Source organism: Leucopleurus acutus, assembly GCF_964270905.1.
Source record: "Leucopleurus acutus genome assembly, chromosome: 17".
Taxonomy (NCBI): Eukaryota; Metazoa; Chordata; class Mammalia; order Artiodactyla; family Delphinidae; genus Leucopleurus; species Leucopleurus acutus.
This window is the reverse complement of record NC_139159.1, coordinates 44,299,191-44,318,567: the sequence shown is the minus strand read 5'-3', so window position 1 is coordinate 44,318,567 and position 19,377 is coordinate 44,299,191. Positions and strand designations below refer to the sequence as shown.

The window sequence follows — 19,377 nt, the reverse complement described above, 5'->3', positions numbered from 1 at the left end:
CAAAATTCACTTTGATACTATTTTACCAATGTTACTTGGCAGACAGTTGTTCTATCTTTTTTACAGTTTTCCATGCCAGCTAAATCTAATTCCCCAGAAATGACCACACCTCCAATTTCACTCTGGTCATAAAATACTGGCATTGAAAAAACCTTAGTGATTACTTAATTCAGACAACTCCATGTATCAGCTGGCTTGATTCCCCTTATCTGGAAACCTCTTAGGGTCTGTTTTCTGCCAGAGGCTTAGAACGTAAAATTCAAGTTAGAGATTGTTTTGTTTAACGTCATTGCCTTTTTAAACCAAATAGATTTTAAAACATTTTTTTTCTAGCATTCCATTATATAATTATAATAAAGCGGTAAAGAAGATCCTGATGATAAAATTAACCCTGCAATAGTTTTAGGTTTTACATTTTTGCTCCTCACTTAAAATTTTTCCTTCAGGTTTCAAAATGTCTGAGATATTGAAGAAATAAACTCTTAAAAACTACGAAGTTATTACCGCATCTGTTCTTTCAGGAACTAGCACCCTTTGGTTCTTTAGGGCAGCCAGAAATTAATTATGTTCTACTTATTTAGCTTAGTCTCTTAGACCCTAGACAAACGGGCTACATCCTCAGTAAGCAAGTGCATTTTGTCTAACTTGCCAAAAAAAGAGAGCAAATATCAATTCACTAAACATTTGATCTGAAACTATCAACTTTTAATGTTAATAGATGGCAACTTCTGCAATCTTGTCCAGACGAAATTCAATGTTATTAACCAGGTCCTAATGCGGAAGTTCAGGTACTAGGCACTTGCAGGTGAAACTTTTTAAAAAAATGAGCTCATACCATTTCCCCCACATGCTGAAAATGGGACAGTTTGAATATTGCAAGTCTCTCAAACAAAGCCATATTCATTCACATGCAGGAAGTCATTTAGATGTGGTTAAGGAAACAGGAAATTTTCGCATTGGCTTTAATATTTCTATTTTACCAAAATTTTCCTGAACTTGGTAATCATCACTAATACTTCTTATAGTACTATTTACTGCATCTTAAAAATAAAATAACTAAGCAGAAAATGTACAGTTGAAGAAAACTGGATGTCAGTCTATACAATGATTTCTTACTTTCAGCACGACAGACTTTATTTTGGCACTTTAACAAATATTTTGCTTTACAGCAGTGACAAAATATTTGCCAGAAATCTCCTTTTCCTGGCATGGATATTCCAAGCAGTTGTTATTCTACGAACTGAATTTCGCTATGCTTTGCACAGTTAGAGGTATACCCACTACATTCTTAACCTCCGTAACCGAGGGACTTTGTGCGGTTTTAAGAAGGTGCTATCACTTCCTTTTAATCACTTCAAAGTGGACTGATTGTGCAAGTGACTGGACAGGAATTTGAGAATTAAGGCCATTAAGAATTGACGTAAACACTGTTCCGAGTGCTGCATTAAAAAAAATTTTTTTTTAATGAGTTCTGTGGCAATTCCGGGGAATGTTCTCTAAATGAAGGATTCATACTTCATTAAAAGTAAATTACATGTTGGAAAGGTGGCTGTTTTTGCTGTCTTCCTACTTTGGCCACTCACAGTTTAAAACAAAATTGGTGGCAAAATAGAAAAAGGAAATGTTCAGTTGGAAGGCAGTCCCCAGACAGGGTACTCTCGTATTTCCAGCTCTTCCTCAGGCATCGCTGCTTTCTGGCAATTGCATTCCTAAGCAGTGAGGCCCTCCTTTGAATGCACAGAGCCTCCCTGCCTGACTCTTCTTCCCTACAGTGTGAACTATGGTATTCCATCTATTACCTCTTCGGTTAAGCTTCAGGAGAGATTTGGAGCAGTTTCGAAGGTAAAACAATCTACAGGACTAAACCGTAGACACCGATGTCAGGAAAGGCCCCTTTAGTCCTTGGGAATTTATGGTCCTAAGAGTTATTTGCAAGAGCAGGCATTCGTCTCAATATTGCCATCAGCTATCTCCATAAAGGTTGCAGAAGTCACAATTCCCTGTCTGGCGGCCTTTCGATATCTACATTCAAACATACACAGGATGATACATTCAGATTTCCTCTGGCCAATTCACAAGTGAATCTGGTGATAAACAGCGTCATCACTGAGCTCTTTGGTTTTTGATTTACAGACACTGTGGAACACTCAGAAATCAAACCCACAACATCCTTGAGAGCAGACGGTCGTTAGCAAAGCGGAGGTGTACATTTGACCGAAAATGTACAAAATTTATAACAGTGACATTTTCAATATTAGGCCACATGATTTATTCAGTAGTTTTTATGTTCTCAAATTACAATTTACGTCTATTCGTAAGACTACAAAAGTTACCATTATAATCGTCTGTTCTTATAAAATACCAACTTTTTTTTTTAACTGTTATATATACTCATTAACACCAGTCTGCGAAGAGTTACATAGAATCATAGGCACTTCAAAGGCTTAAAAAGATGTTTACAACTTAAATGCATTTTTAAGAACAAAAACTGATTTTTTCCTTAAGTCCCTACTCGTACCTTCAAATTGCAAGAAATTAACAAATACAGTGGCCAAAGGAATCTGCAGCAACTTCTCAAAATACTGTTATCATCTTTGGGTTTGCTGAGGCTTGTCAGTAACTCAAATCCTCCCAAAAGAAGATCTGATTAGACAGACAGGACTAAACAGTTTTGCGGTGATAATCCAATTTTACACGTTAATTCGCTGTTGCAAATCTGCCTGAAGCTACAGGTAATGAAAAACAAAGCAAGTGTAAAACGGATAGTCCGACACTTAAAAATTTATACAAAGTGGAGGTTAAAGTTGATGTATTTGAAAATCACATATACACTAAATTACCGTTATCTGAAATATCCAAAGACAAAACTGCACCGTAACAGCTACAAAAGGCATAGAGTTTTGTTTCGTTTTCAAGGGGACAAGAGGGGCGAGCAGAGGAGAGGGGAGCAACAGATAAATTAACAAAGTAAGACGAACTTGGTAAGGTCAATCTGAGACATGCAGACTCAAATGAAACAGCTTTCATCTTCAAACCGTAGGGTAAAAACAATCTTTTCATATTTGCACATAAAAGTTTAAACCGATTCCATGAACATTGAGGGTTTTTATAACATAATATTTTGCCACTGCTATTCACAGAACACTGCAGATGTTAACTTTGAATTTTATGTTGTTCTAAAGAAATACATGAAAAGTTTTAAATACAATGGGATTTTATCATTAAAGTGCCAGAATGGCTCTTTAATGAAAAAAAACAAAAAAACAAAGATCTTCATTATTCTATGCAAAAGCTTTATTTTTAAAAGTTCAGTGATCTCATAAATAGAGACACTAAATGGGAGTTTTCACGCATAAAACTCCTTAGTAGGTGCTTTCTGATAAGCAGCACTGGATGGTTTGCGTTCTCCAAGGTCGTAACTTCCTTCATCCTTCTTTCTCATGCGATACACCAACAGCAGGATAAGGAAAATTGCAAAGAGAAAGCCGATAACTCCGCCAGCAATGACAGCTGAAACACACCAGAAGGAAGATTACTCTTAGAAGAGATTCAAGGGTGGCAGAAATTAGCTTTGTCAAGCCCAATCTATCTACACTTTCCTAAAAAGCTTAATTTAAAAACCCCAAAACTGGATTCAATGAAGCAACCAGGTAATTATGCAAATCTGACATTCCTCAGGAGGTATAATACTTTCTTTGATTAATCTTAATAATATTCCCCAAAAGCCTCAATAAGAAAAACCTGGCTGTGACCTCAACTAATTCCGTACTTTAAAACTCTTGAGTCTTTTCGGTATTCACATTCTGTAGTCTAATCTTCTAATTGCTTTTTTCAATGAAAACACAAAACATGATATAATCGACTTAAATTCTGTAAAGGAAAATAAATATGAAAAAAGCATGCAAATTTCCTTTCTAGTCTTAGATTTGGGACTATCCTCTTTCAGGGATCAAGTGTTGTACAGACATAGAGAACAGATTTGTGGTTGCCAAGTGGGGCGGGGAGTCGGGGGGGGGGATGGACTGGGAGTTTGGGATTAGCAGGTGCGAACTATTATATACATGTATAACTGAATCGTTTTGCTGTACACCAGAAACTAACACAGCATTGTAAATGTAAATGTATACTTTAATAAGATAAAAATTTTTAAAAAGGATTAAGTGTTCTAAAATCTTGCACATCTTCCCCTTTAAAATCAAATGTTAATACCTTCATCAGTAAGTTACGATTAGAGACAACATCCTTTAATACCTTGGGCGCTATATCAATGGCCCTCTCCATAAAGAACCTTTCCTTCTCTTAAATTTGTTTTGAAATCAGGATGATGAATGACTTGGATCAAGACTGATTGATTTTCATATTCTGCCACCCCCGACGCCCCATTGTTCCGGACCAACTCAGGCCTTAACTTTCTTCTTCTTGCCTCTCCCCACCCCGCCCAAAAGGCTGGCCGAGGGGGTAGGCTGAGGGAGCTGACAGAAAATAAAGACAACATTTGCCTAACTCTTGCCTCTCCCTCTGGAATGAGACAGGTGCCCAACATGGTTTTCAGTACTAAGGTAACATCCAGCAAGCTTTGCCGATACCTCTGAATATCACTTAGGCAAACACAGGCCTATTTAAGGACCTGCCACCTGATCCCCACTGGGCTACTCACCTGCCAGGACTTCTGTTCGTTTAAACAGATTGTCTGAGTGCTTCTCAGTATACACATTTGTAGCCTCTTCAGCTGGGTCCATTTTCCTTTCTGAGTCAGAGAGGTGAACTTTTTCCTTATCAATTTCTTCAGGTGACTGGGGAAGGAAAAAAAGATTATGAAGATTTTCTTTTAATGTGCTGGAAAGAAGAAATAGTAGATGAGCACATTCCCAAGTTCGTTCTTTGCAAACACTGAGTTTAGGAAAGAATTGCAATAATCGCTTTGTGTGGTGTGCAGACAGTGGGTGAGTCCTACGGTGGACCCACGTTGTTCATGGTTTTATGTAACACCCATCACATGTATAGGCAAAATGGATAGTTAGTGAGTTCATCATCATCCTAATGACATGGTTAGGTTGTTTTAGTCGACATTTCGTAAGATCTCTTTCTCACCTCCCTTCTGACTTTAGGCCACCACCCCCTCTGGCTGCTCCAACCCAACAGCACTGCCCCAATTCTCCTCACTCCTTTATCATCTTTTTGCCACACAGGGCACTGTGATGACAGCTTCCTTGTTGGCATTCTCTCCAAGTGTTCTCCCAGGGCTCTGCCTGCTACCACTCTGTGGGGAGCAGCCCCCAGGTTTCATCTGTAATGCTCCCCTCTATTTATTCACTCTTACAACACCTTCACCAAACCCTGGATTACAAAGAGCTTCAGGGGGCCTGGGTTCTGCAAGTAGCTCCTATGTGGTCCTGATCAAGTCATACCACTTTTCTGGACTTCATTTTCTGTATCTGTCCAATGAATGGCACTCTCAGGTCCCTGAGCACCCTGCAAGTCTAAAGTACACTCTTCTCATAGAAAGCCCATCGCTATTTGGATACCTGGTAGAAGGACAGACAACTTGACAGATGAGAGAATGACTCTAATCTAGGAGCCTTTTCACTATGCATTAGCAGTCAGGGAAGGGTTAGGAAAGGGAAGAGAAAAATAGGTTAATACTCAGGTTTGTGACTAGAGAAAGAGGAAAGCAAGTTCTGGTGGCGAATGAGGGGAGAATAAGTAGCGATTGTGATATCAGAGACTGAATTTAACTCATCCGTATCATCTTTGTCCCATTATTATGACAGATCACATGAGTCCCCTCAGGTTTTTTCAGTCCCTAAAATCATTTGAGGGAGTTGACATTCCCTCTGACTCAGCTTCTGATCCAGTAGCCAGGAAGGAGCTTACATTTCAGGGGCTCTGCGGGTGTGGGAACAGGGGGTCTCCACAGAACTGGGGCCACCACGGACTCACAGGAACGGTCCACCAGTGTACAAACTTCCAGGTGCTCTGGCTGGAACATTCGCTCTTTAAATTTAAAAGTTTTATTGTATCAAAGTAAGAGCTTGACTAATAAGAATTCTTCCAATAGTATAGAACTAACCTGAAATACCTTAACTCCTGTAGAGATATACAAAGTGAAAGTACGAAAAGGCAGCAGAGATAATTACATTAAGCCAATTAAAGACCTGTCACATCCGTGTCTGGTTGTTTGGATGCCATGGAAATGCGATGGAAGTAAAAGATGACGAGCAGTGCTCTGCTTGAACAAACAACCGTGTTCTTTTTATTCTGTCACATAAATTTATAACAAACTAGACAGAATATCTATCACAGTGACATTAATGCCACAGTGACGCCCATTCAAAAGCAAAGTCTACTTTAATGGTATCATAGAGGCAACGTTTAGTTTAGCTGTGCCATGTAACGACAAAATAGAAAATTTAATCACCAGTATTAATATTATTCATTATCAGTATTATCATGATAAGTACCCTGAAAAGTGTTTGACACAATGAGTAGCACTCAGTAAATCTCCCACAAGTGGATGATTTTTTTTTTTTTTTTTTTTTTGCGGTACGCGGGCCTCTCGCTGTTGTGGCCTCTCCCGTTGCGGAGCACAGGCTCCGGACGCGCAGGCTCAGCGGCCATGGCTCACGGGCACAGCCGCTCCGCAGCATGTGGGATCTTCCCGGACCGGGGCACGAACCCGTGTCCCCTGCATCGGCAGGCGGACTCTCAACCACTGCGCCACCAGGGAAGCCCAAGGATGTATTTTTATTATTACTACATCGAACACAAATGATACCAGGAATACATTGAAAGATTTGGGGGTCCTTAATTTCTGAGCTCATCTGCCAAACATCTGTCTTCTTTATTTTAATCTGACACAATTACTTCCTTAAAACCAATTCTTAAAAACTTAAACCAATTTTCAATTCATTGTTGTCAACTGACCAGAGAGCTCTACGTCAAACTAGGTTTTGCTCAGGATAAACTCCACCATGAAAAGCCAAAACTGAATTTCTTGTCTCACGCTAGTGAGTCCTAATGGTTCTTAACGGTTCTTGACTTCAAGGGATTCAGTTATGACAAGTGGTCAAATAAACAAAGCCAGATGCATCTTTCAGCAGCCACACTGGATGACCTACCCTCAGCTGCACCTGTTACGTTTCATTGCCCCTCTTCTCCCTTCTTCCTTTCACTCACTGAACCGAATCCATTTCTGGAGCAGCTACCGTGCACGGAGCCAGGTGTGTCTGCCTCAGTGCTCAGAGCTTCTCCCTCCTTTCCTATTGCCTGGCCTGTGAAGTCAGTGTACTGCTAACGGCAACGAACCCTTCTCCATCCGACAAACAGCACTCCAGTCTGGAGAGGCCTGACCTGACTGCTCCACATCTGCAGAAACCCATCCAGCCTGTCCCTCACCACCCTGTGCCCAGGCACCGGGAGGATGGAGGGCGAGGGGAAGAACAACTGCACTCTGGGAAGGGGAGGAGCGTCAATGGGCAGGAAGCCTGCGTGCGTTCCGGCCTGCAGAGGGGTGCTCCTTACTCGGGAGAAGGCCCGTCCCTACCTTCGTGACACAGCCTTCCACAGCCCTTCTGCTGCTAAAGCTTAGCTGCACCTCATTTCTAACCAGCAGACGGGTGAGCTCCAAGAGGGGGCACTTGTGTTTCCAAGTTCTCATAAGCAGCGTGCTACCCCCAGGCCGCCTGCAAAGCCTCCTGCTGCTGTCACTCCACAGGCTCACCTGGTCAACTGCCTCGGTCTTTCCTGCTCTAACCAAATTCAATGAAGGCTTACAAAATGCTCACTGGCTCTCAGGTGCCATGCCGCATGCCCTCACATTTAACCTTCTGAAGGATCCATCAGGAATGTGCTCAGAGAAGCTAAGAAACTTGACCAGATCTAGGATTTGAAACCTAGGCCTTCTTCAGACTTTAACATGCATTTTCCAACTTAAACAGCTTACCTAGTAGTGGGTAGTCAGCTAGTTGCAGCAGCGTGCTACTAAGGCCAAAATCACTGGTGTCACAGTTTCCATTAACTAGTAGCTTTGCTCTGTTCTAAGGCCAAAGACCTTATTTCTTAGTAAGTCAGCTCTCAGAATGAATATAGGGATGTACCCGCATTCATCATTATCATTGGAAGACGTCAGGGTTTACACACCACTGAAGGTGGGCCTGAAAAAACTCCGGAAAAACACTTATTGAGACTGGTACCCGGAGCCTCCCTAGTCCATAACCTGTTTCAGCAGATGTAAAAGTTCACAGTGGTTTTAACTCAGAACAAATTCTTTACGAAATAAAAACAAATTTTCTTAGCATAAGGCAAATAAACTGAAAAGGTTTTGCTTCTTAACTGGGCTATGAGTTCCTTAAGAAGGAGTACCCTGTAAAAAAGATTCGTTTACAAGCTACGCCTGGGTGATAAAAGTACTAGGGAGAATTAGCTATCAAGCCATGAACAGACGTGGAAGCACCGTAAATGCATGTTACTAAGTGAGAGAAGCCCATCTGAAAAGACTACACACTGCATGATTCTAACTATGCAACATTTTGGAAAGGCATAACTATGGAGGCAGTAAAAAGATGAGTGGTTTCTAGGGGCTGGGGCAGGAGGGATGATACGTAGGGTATAGAGCATTGTAGGACAGCGAAACTATTCTGTAGGCTACAATAATGGTGGGCACATGCCCATTATATATTTGTCAGAACTGACAGGATGTACATCATCATGAGTGAACCCTAAGGTAAAACTCTGGACCCTGGGAGACTATGACCTGTCAGTGTAGGTTCATCAGTTGTAAGAAGTGTACTCCTCTGGCACCGGATGTTGATGGGAGGAGGCTGTGCATGTGTGGGAGTCTATGGGAACTCTGCGTACTTCCCACTCAATTTCCTGTGAACCTAAACCTGCTCTGAAAAATAAAGTCTATCTAACAGCAACAACAAAAAAAGCAGTAGGTGGGCAAATGTCAAAACGATCATAAAGAGTAAGGGAGAGCCATTTACGATACAATGAAAAGACCATTTGTCCTTACACAGTTTTAAAGGGCACCTCTCAAAAGGCACAGTCTGGGGCTTCCCTGGTGGTGCAGTGGTTGAGAGTCCGCCTGCCGATGCAGGGGACACGGGTTCGTGCCCCGGTCTGGGAAGATCCCACATGCCGCGGAGCGGCTGGGCCCGTGAGCCATGGCCGCTGAGCCTGCGTGTCCGGAGCCTGTGCTCCGCAACAGGAGAGGCCACAGCGGTGAGAGGCCCGCGTACCGCAAAAAACAAACAAACAAACAAACAAAAAAAGGCACAGTCTGTACAATTTTTTAAAAAAATGCACATTTACAATAACCTGAGAATGCAATGGAAAACAAAACACACCTTTGTCTGAGCGGGGATCTTATTCTGTATCTTGTTCAGAGTCGTGGTTTCCACTCTCGGAGCAGCAATAGTGAACGGAATCTTTGGAAGGGGTCGAGATGTGGTCAGCTCTGGACTCTCTCCGTCCTCATCAGCTCCTGGCAAAATAAGCAAAGACGAGCTAAGCACACGAATCAGGACACAGATTTCTACAGTATCAGACAACATTGTCTAAGGTTGACGATGACAGAGCCATGTTCTTTCAAAATACCCGCTCCTCAAGAGCTTAGCACAAACCTTCCTGCAGTCTTCATAGCAGTGAAGAGTGATTTCAAGGTGGATCTGTGGGGAGACTGGCATTTTTTCTATATTATTATTATCCTGAATGCTCTCAAGTAGCCCTTCTTTTACTTCCAGTTCAGTCTGTCCTACTCAAGAGATTTCTTCCCTTCTATGCCGAAAGGTGCTACATTTTCCATTTTAAAACATAACAACAACAAAAAAGGAACACTGACCCTTTATCTGTGTGAGCTGCTGTCCTCTCTCCCCTTTTTACAACCAGATTTTTCTAACGGTGGTGTGCAGACTCACCGGCCTCTTCCCTCACCATCTACTCCACTCTGTGCTCTACTCCCCCTAGTCAGGTATTCCCTGTCACCACACTACTGGTACTGTTTTGTTAAGGTCACCATTCCCCTCCACGTTCCATATCCAGTGGCATTTTCCAGAGTCCTCATCTAATTGAACCTCCTAGCGCCATTGGACGCTTGTCAACTCTCACCTCCTCCTTGATATACTACCTTTGGGTTTCTGTGGCTTTGACTTCCTGGCTTTCTCCCCTCCCCTCCCTGGCTATTTCTAAGTCTCCTTTTCAGGCTCATTCTCTTCTACCTGGACACAAAATATGAAGAGTTCCTTAAGGTTGAGCCCTAGGCTGCTTCTTACTCCACACTTTCTCTCTCACCCATGGCTTCAATTACCATCTAAAGACAAATGAAACCTAAGTTGACATCGTTAGCTTCTACCAATCCTCTGAAATGTGGACCTACATATCCACTGGCCTACTTGGCATTTTCACTTGAATGACTCAAAGGTACTATATACATCTCTATCATGTTCAAAATACAACTCACGGAACAGACTTGTGGTTGCCAAGGGACGGGGGGGTTGGGGAGGGAAGGACTGGGAGTTTGGGATTAGCAGATGCAAACTATTATATAGAGAATGGATAAACAACAAAGTCCTACTGTATAGCACAGAGAGCTATATTCAATATCTTGTGATAAACTATAATGGAAAAGAATATTGAAAAAGAATGTGCGTGTGTATATATCTAATTATATACTGAATCACTTTGCTGTACAGCAGAAATTAACACAACATTGTAAATCAACTATACTTCAAAAAAATTTAAAAAAAAATAGAACTCATGATCTCCTTGCCTCTCCCCTCTACAAACCTGGTCTTCTCCCCACATTATCTTGCAGTGAATGGAACCCTCCATTCCTATAAATCACAGCTCTGGCCCCCTCCCCTCCTCCTTACCACCACATTGAATCCATCACCCAGTTCTGTGGATTTTACCTTTTTATTACGTCTCCACTCTTACACCTTTCTATGGTTCCAGGGCCACCACCCTCATCCAAACCACTGTAATCTTCTTATCAGTCACTGTACCTACCTTCTTCCTAACAGCTCCCTTTCAGTCCACTGTCCACAAGCTGGCTGTGACCACATCATCCTCCTGTTTAAAGCTATTACAATGGCACTCCACTGATTTCAAGGTGAATATAAAATGCCTCAACCTAGCCTTGTGTGGTCCAGCCCTGGCCTACCTTTCCAGCTTCCTACAGCATCATTTTCCCTGCTGTCCCCTGTGCTCCAGCTGTGGTCCCCAATCTTTGGCCAGAAGCCTTTGCTTAGTTAATTCCTATCTCACCTCCAGACCTCAGCACAAATGTCATTCCTTGGAGAAGGTCTCCCTTCCATATTAGATTAGAGTCTTCGTTAAATGGTTTTCTAACACCACCTTTCTTACCCTAAGACTGCATTTATCAAAAGTTTGTAATGATGCATTTGTTTGTGTAATGATTGACTGAAGTTTCCCCTACAAGACTGAAGCTCTATATGGCCAAGGGATTGTCCGCCAAGTGCCTAACAGAGTCCCAACACTTCCAGACTCTGACCCAGGTTTTGTGCAGTAAGGACTGACCACTGACTGCCAGCTGGGCACTATGTTTTTTTGTTCGTTTGTTTTGCTTTTTTATCAGAAGAATTTGAGAATTTCTCACAGTCAAATATAACATTCTTTTTTTTTTTAACATCTTTATTGGAGTATAATTGCTTTACAATGGTGTGTTGGTTTCTGCTGTATAACAAAGTGAATCAGCTGTACATATACATATATCCCCATATCTCCTCCCTCTTGCATCTCCCTCCCATTCTCTCTATCCCACCCCTCTAGGTGGTCACAAAGCACCGAGCTGATCTCCCTGTGCTATGTGGCTGCTTCCCACTAGCTATCTATTCTACATTTGGTAGTGTATATACGTCCATGCCGCTCTCTCACTTCGTCCCAGCTTCCCCTTCCCCCTCCCCGTGTCCTCAAGTCCATCCCCTACGTCTGCATATTTATTCCTGTCCTGCCCCTAGGCAATCTTGAGAAAGAAACACAGAGATGGAGGAATTAGCCTCCCGGACTTCAGACTATAACATTCTTTTCTTATAACATTCTTTTTAAGCTGACCACGCGTCAAATTTGTAACAACTGAAAAAAAAAACCTCAAAGTTTGTAACTCGAACTAACCTGCTTCCTCGGACAGGAACAAAGGATGAATAGCCCCCAATTCCTCACAGAAGCATGTTACAAAACAAGCGGTTCAAAAAGCAAGAGGTGAGATACTGGAAATAGTGCAAAGCTATGAACAAGGCTCATTTGAAAAATATTTTGATATATCGACTGCCTCTGGCACGTACACTCATTATACAGAGAAGAAATGGTGAGGGTCTATTGGAATAAATATTGGATTTGGCATTAAACACACTTAGTACTGATTCTGGCATTTATTATCTCTGTGACCTTGGGCAAATAACGCTTGAGTCAGTTTCTTCACCTGTAAAACGGGGATAACAACAACTAAGTCTCAGAGGTACAAACATAATAGGTATATTTGAAAGCATTCTGTATACATAAAATGTTACATAAATGTAAGTCAGTAATAATGATGGCTCCAAGTACACTGCTCTTTCATATCAGTCTCCCCCCCGATTTTCCATCAAAGTTTTATACATATGATTGATTTGCTTCTTACAAACAAAATTCAACGAGAAATGAAAAATTTTCAATTAAGGGCTTTCAAGACTCCCTTGGTTCACAAGAATTACAAATACGAACTGCCAAATTAGGAGTGTGGAGAATTTGTCGTGAGAGAAGAGATTTTGTAAAGTAGAAAATTCCCTCAAGTTGGTGCTTCTTAAATTAGAGACAGGTGAGTCACCCACCTCAGGGGCTCTTCCACTGCATTTATTATCTTTATTAAAAAGATTGACCCTCCTGCCCAAACCAGAAATCTGGGGACCCCCTTTCAGCCCACTTTGCCTGAGACATCCTAGCCCAGAGCCCAAAGCTCGTTTCCACCTGGGAAACTCCTGCTTACACTTTTACGCCCAGAATCAGTGTCATCCCCTTTCCATCCATCGTGGAACTGTTTCTTTCTCTATGTTTCCACTGTTCACTAAGTCTCTTCTTTTTTAAAAAATAACATTTTCTTCTACTTATAAAAAGAATACATGTTTTTAAAAAATACATTTTTCATAGATGATATTGGGAAACAGAAATACAGGAAGGAATAAATAAAATTATTCCACCACCAGAGAAAGCATCATTAGATTGTATTTACTGAAGTGTTCCTAGCACCTAGAATGGTGTCTGTTCCCCCGTATTATGGGTCATTATTAAATAGTTGTGGAAAGAATTGAATAAATATCTGCATATCATCTCATCTCCTAATGAGTTTTTTATCTCTTAGATGACTGTTCCACCCTCCAAGGACTCTTGCACTCTCAGAATGTTCCTTTTTCAAAGTATCCTCTTCTTGTTTCAACGTTAAAGAGCTTTATCTCTCCAACCGTAATAAGTTTTTCAGTAAGTTCTCTTCTCACTGTGAGTTTCTGTTCTCTTCCAATTTGGGGGTGTGGGAAGGTCTCTATCTTTCAGAAGTTACAGGTTCTCCTGTAAATGTCTGGGGAGCCTTGGTTGTCTTCTCGTATTTAAGAAGGAAAGGCTGAGAAGCTGACTAGAAGTTCTGAGCACACAGGAGAGCGCTGTCAAATGGTAGCATCATCAGTTAGATAGACTTGTGTGTTTTGTTGGAGAAATTGCCAATGCCAGTGTCTTGTAGTTGTTTCCTTTGAGTTGGTCCAATTTCCTGGAGAGGGTAAAGGCCAGCCCGTCAGTGTTCCAGGAACTGACTGGGAGAAGACAACTGGGAATATTTCCGCATTAAACAACTCTTAATCTAAGAACTTGTATTTCCTGTTTTCAGTGTGGTGTCCCTTGTCCCATCTGTGCCTGGTACACTCCCAGTCCAAAGACCCTCTGTTTTATCTTCCCCAGATGATATACCTCCAGTTTTCTCCTGAGGTTGGGAGCATCAGCCCCTTTGCTGCGTTATGGTGGGAAGGAATTAGGGAATCTACCTGCATCTTGAACAGACTTTCAACCAATCATCCTGAGTTTAGTACCATTTTCATGCTCCATCTAGTGTCATGAATTCTGGGGCCCTATGGGGATTCTACTGTGTAAAGTGGTTGCCTCTTGGCTCTCCCCACCCCCACTACTGGCTAACTCAGCTTTCTCACGTCTGCCAAGTCTGTTACTACTAGCCCATCTGCTTCTCAGCTTTCAAAACATTATGGCCTTTGTCTCCTGTACTGTTTTGTTCGTCCTTGTGAGTTTAGGCCCAATTCCTTTATTGTTGGTTTAGTTGCGTATTGAAAGGTATGTGTGTTCAATCTGCCACCTTTAACCAGAACTCTGCACTTCACTCTTACATTTTTGTTGTATAGCACCTTCTTATGTTATATACCCATGACATGGTATAACAATTATTTTTTTCTCATGTCTACATTTTTCTCATCAGACTCTTGGTTCCTTGAGGACAAGAACCTAGTTTTTCATCTGTGTCCCAAGAACATGACCTAGTGTCTGGTCCACGGTGAATGCCCATGAAACATTTAAGTGAATGGTTGAAGTTTTCATGTCTGCCAATGTCCACCCCTGAGTGCACATATATAGTCTGGTACCATCTTCTCAGCTGGGAAGCACCCTCTAGGCCTCTGGCCATTTTTCTCCAGTCTCTTTGCTCTTCCACTGGATAGCATGATGGGAGTGAGGACAGAGGGAACGAAACCCTCTGGCCAAAACCTGGGGGATCCCAGTCTCCAGCTGGGACTGGGCATCAGCTAGGCAGGGTCTCCTCATTCTGGAGTAGAGTTTTAAGACACAAGGAGGCAGTAGAGCAAAGGAGTGAAAGAGAACACACTCTCAAGCCCAACTCCCTGGCCCCTATCCCAGCTCCATTTCTTTCCAACAGTGTGATCTGAGGCAAGTTATTCAATCTCCCTGAGCCTCAGGTTTTTTCATGTGAAAAACGGAGATAATACAATCTCTCTTTACAGAGATATTAGAAGACTAGGAACAGTGCCTGACACGCAGTAAGGGCTTTACAAATTTTAGTTACAGCTTCTATTACCTTTAAGCTGAAAATCAACATCCCCAGTGCAATGCAAGGAGGTTTCCAAAATCCAGAATGATACACTTCTTTTTAAAAAAAAAAATTTATTTATTTTTAAAATTTATTTTATTTTTGGCTGCGTTGGGTTTTCGTTGCTGCACGCGGGCTTTCTCTAGTTGCGGTGAGCCGGGGCTACTCTTCATTGCAGTATGAGGGCTTCTCATTGAGATGGCTTCTCTTGCTGTGGAGCATGGGCTCTAGGCACACGGGCTTCAGTAGTTGCAGCACACGGGCTCAGTAGCTGTGGCTCACGGGCTCTAGAGTGCAGGCTCAGTAGTTGTGGCGCAGAGGCTTAGTTGTTCTGCGGTATGTGGGATCTTACCAGACCAGGGCTCAAACCTGTGTACCCTGCATTGGCAGGTGGATTCTTAACCACTGTGCCACCAGGGAAGCCCCAGAATGATACCCTTCTTCGTAGCAATGATCTGCCTAAGGCTGGAGCCAAGGCAGAAGCAACGTGGGCCCGCATTTAAGCCTCAGCTCGATCCGTCTGATGAGTGGTTCAGGATTTCAAATGACCCACTCCAATCCCCTTTCACCTGGATGGGGGGGAGTGGGGGAGGGGAGGTGCTGCCAGAGGAGCAGGACTGAACCTGAGTCCTTTATATTAAACTTAGGGACACTCTTGGCAGAAGTCAGCAAAATGACTTGGACAATCTCCACAAATCTCTAACAACTCTTAGATTCTAAGATCTGTGAAATGGGGACCAAAATGTATCCATATTTATTATTTCCTGGGACATTTTGAAGAAGACAGTTACAAAGCACTATTGAGGTGCTAACGAGAAAGAAGAGCGCCATGAGTGAACGGTATTAATAGAGTTGTGGACTATGGAGAAGAACTTTTCACACTCTTCCCGCGTGTGCGTTATATACCACGTTCCCCAGAATAACTATTTCTACATGAGGGCTATTTTTACACGAGGACTGCATTGTAAGCTCATTGTTACTAGGTCAGCCACCACCCCTCTTGTCTTTCTCAGTCTTGCTGTTTCCCAACCTAAAACACTCACTCTTATGTAGCTAGAGCTCTCCCAAAGACACAACTGATGTTAATTTCCTCTGGGTCATTCTGAAGCCCAGGCCGATCTGATTGTGAGACATCGACGTTCAGCGTAACTTTTACCAAATGTTGAACATAAAATGAAAACTCAGATCAAGGAAGATCCTGGATAAGACTTGCCTAGCACGCTGCTGACTTTGAGTTCCTGACTGGATCATTAACATATGCACAAGCTCTTCTTTCTCTGCTACCTGGGGGCCAATCCTGGCACAGGTGAAACATTTCCCAGGTATGGTAGACTGCAAAATTGGCCAAATCCTTCATTCCCCCTTGTATCCACATCCTCTGCAATGTGGCCCTGCAGCTCTTTTCATTAAGAGGCGGACTCCGGCCTGGCCTTATAGCTGGCTCTGACCCATCAAATATGGTAGTGAAACTGTGCCAGTTTTAAGCCTTGGCTTCAAAAGATTTTGCTCAATCCTGCTTGCTGTCTTGGGATCTCTGCCTCCTCCCTGTGGACAAATGGCTGGCCTTCTGGAGGATGAAAGACCCCATGACCAGAGCCAAGTCTGTCCCATTGCCCCAGAGATATGACAGAATCTAGAGATCAGCAAAGCTGCAAACCCAACCTGCAACTGACCGTTGACATGTGAGGGAGCCCAGTCAGGCCAGCCTAAATTGCCACCCTGCAGAGTAATGAGCTAAATAAAATGACTGTTGTTTTCAGCCACTACCCTTCGGGGTGGTTTGTTACGAGTCATTACCGCGGTGATAGATAACTGATACACCACTGGAGTTGAGGATATCACTGTACAATCATTTTACCTGGCTACTACGTTCTCCCTCCTGCGTTTGAGCAATACACTAGGAGTAAGAAAGTGTAACTCTTCTTGGTCTCACCTATAATCTTTAAGGTAGGGTTGGCAGCTGTGTGAAACCAGTGTCTCAGGGATCTCTTTAAGGGTGGTTTCCATGACATCGCCCTGAAAGCCTTAATAATAAAATGAAAAGCTAACGTTGACAGAACACTGACTACATGCCAAGCAGCATACTCTGAGAGCTACAGATGTGTCAACCCCGTAAGCCTCACGACAAACCTATGTGGGAGGGCCTATTATTACCTTCCATTCTATAAATGAGGAAACTGAGGTCCAGCCATGTTAAATACATTCCCAAGATCTCACAGCTCAAGTGGAGGGGAGCTAGAATTCACACCCAGATGCTGTGACTCCACAGGGCATGCTCTTAACCATCGTGCATACTGCCTGTCTCCTTGAAGTAAGTTCCACTAGTGTGTGTGTGTGTGTGTGTGTGTGTGTGTGTGTGTGTGTGCGCGTGCGCACACATGCACTTACACAAGCACAGAGAACAGAGGTGAGTGTGGACGTAGCCTGCCTTACCCGAGCCTGATGCAGAAGCATAGTCATCGTCATCAATAGGATACACTCCTGAAGCTTCTTCAATGGAGCTGTTGTCAAGGTACATGTCTTTATCAGACGTCAGCTCCGCCCGCTGAGAAAGGAGAGAGAAGGGATTCAGGATGATGAGAAATTAGGACATGAGCTTGTTCAAGTCACTGTGCAGGTTTACATCTCAGCGACTCCCCGTCCCTCTTCCCTGTTCCTTGGAACCCACCTTTCTAGCCCTACTCCTCCTTAGGACACCCTGACAACTCATATTACGTCAAGGGCTGATCACAGATAAATGCCCCCGAGGGAAGCCTACAGAACCTAACTCAGTAACACGAAGATAGCTCAGAGGCCGAAGTGCCTATCACGGGCTGACCTCCTTACATCCCACTAAACCTGTCTGAGTTCCAGGGCCCCCCAGTGCTAGTTGGAACCATCTCAGGCATTCCTGTTGTCGCAAAGTCACCGTGAGGCCCCTTTACTGGAAAAGTTACAAGACATTCAAATCATTTAAGGCTTTCTTGGGGATGTATTAGGGTGTTGGGCAAAATCACTACCCAAGGATCCGTCAAGGTCCCTTGGATGTCTGCAGGCCCGGCCACACTCAGAGAGGCATCACCGCAGCCAGGAGCTCGTGGCGGCGGGCAGGCTGTCACAGGGCTTCCTGCCACAGCCCAGACGCGTGCAGATGCCAGCACCATACCTCTCGAGGAGCAGGGCCTGCGAGGCTCATGGACCAGGGCGACAGCCCACCGTGAGCCGCGTCTGGGGCTCACAGGCTTAGCAGAGCCTTAATGACAAATGCAGATAAACCCACACGAGCACATTCTTTTTATATTCCTGGCACTTGGTAACAGCAAATCACACAGTGAATACGGAGAGGGATCATTCACTAAGTCGACCAGTTCCACAGCTTCTTAGCTCTTCGGTAAGCATTTTAGTATTACAGTTCAACCTAATCCTACCAAGAGATCAAGTCGCATGAACTGGAGGCCGAGTAGATGTATAATTTTTTTCTTAAATGGTTTCAGTAAATTGATGTTTTACCACCAGTATCAAATGGAATGTCTCTTCCTAATAGGAATGACAAAAAATGTTTCCCTCACTACAGAGGCTTTCATTAGATTCCCTTCAAAGCCTTCTGTCCCAGCTGTCACTGGGACTGCAACCTTCCTAGGAGGATGCTGGCCGCGCCCCATCACAGCACGTCTTCCCTCAGGTTTCGGCCGCTGGCTGGAGAGGCTGAAGGGTCCTCAACCCGAGTCCGTGTTCTCCAGGCGTCAGGGACAACTGACGGGAAGGTATGGGCGCCCACTCTGTGTGAGCCGCCACGTCGGCACATTCTGAGAACTGAGACTTTAATCAGGGACTGGTTTCCCAGTGGCCTGGCCCGCAGGCACTGAGTGGCCACCCTGTGCCAAGAGTGTGCTGGAGTTTCCTACTAGAACAGCCAGAGCTTAACTCCGCCCTCTGAGGCCATTCTGCGTGACACGGGTCTCCAAGGCTCTCCCCAGTCCAGGCCTCAGGTGTTTTCCCAAGCTTGTGAACCGACCGTATCAGGAGCCCTGGTCTCCACAGCCCCACCGTCAGCGTCGCCGAGCCACAGTATGCAGTCAGCTCCTTTGAGCGTGAGGACTGCACCTCCTACATCTTCAGTCCACCCCAACTCCCCACAATCATGTATCTGGCGTATAGTACACGCTCAGTAAACACTGCTTGGGCTGTTTCGTTTGTTGTCCTGCTTGTATTAAACTTTGTCCTGTGAACCTCATCTGCAGGACGCTGTCGTTCTTTCTCTCAAATCCTGTCTACAAAACAGGCTCTGACTTCTTCAGTCCTTCCAT

General features: G+C 43.5%; 1 protein-coding gene across 1 annotated transcript in view; it reads right to left on the bottom strand.

Moving 5' to 3' along the window:
* Positions 1 to 2,245: 2,245 nt before the first annotated feature.
* Positions 2,246 to 19,377, bottom strand: part of SDC2 (syndecan 2) — a 122,001-nt gene continuing 104,869 nt past the window's right edge. The window contains exons 2-5 of the mRNA XM_082858709.1: positions 17,525 to 17,636; positions 9,348 to 9,484; positions 4,658 to 4,793; positions 2,246 to 3,510 (exon numbers count right to left, since the gene is read on the bottom strand). Coding sequence (XP_082714835.1) covers positions 3,347 to 3,510; positions 4,658 to 4,793; positions 9,348 to 9,484; positions 17,525 to 17,636 — 549 coding nt within the window. The 3' untranslated portion in view covers positions 2,246 to 3,346. The remainder of the gene's footprint in view (positions 3,511 to 4,657; positions 4,794 to 9,347; positions 9,485 to 17,524; positions 17,637 to 19,377) is intronic.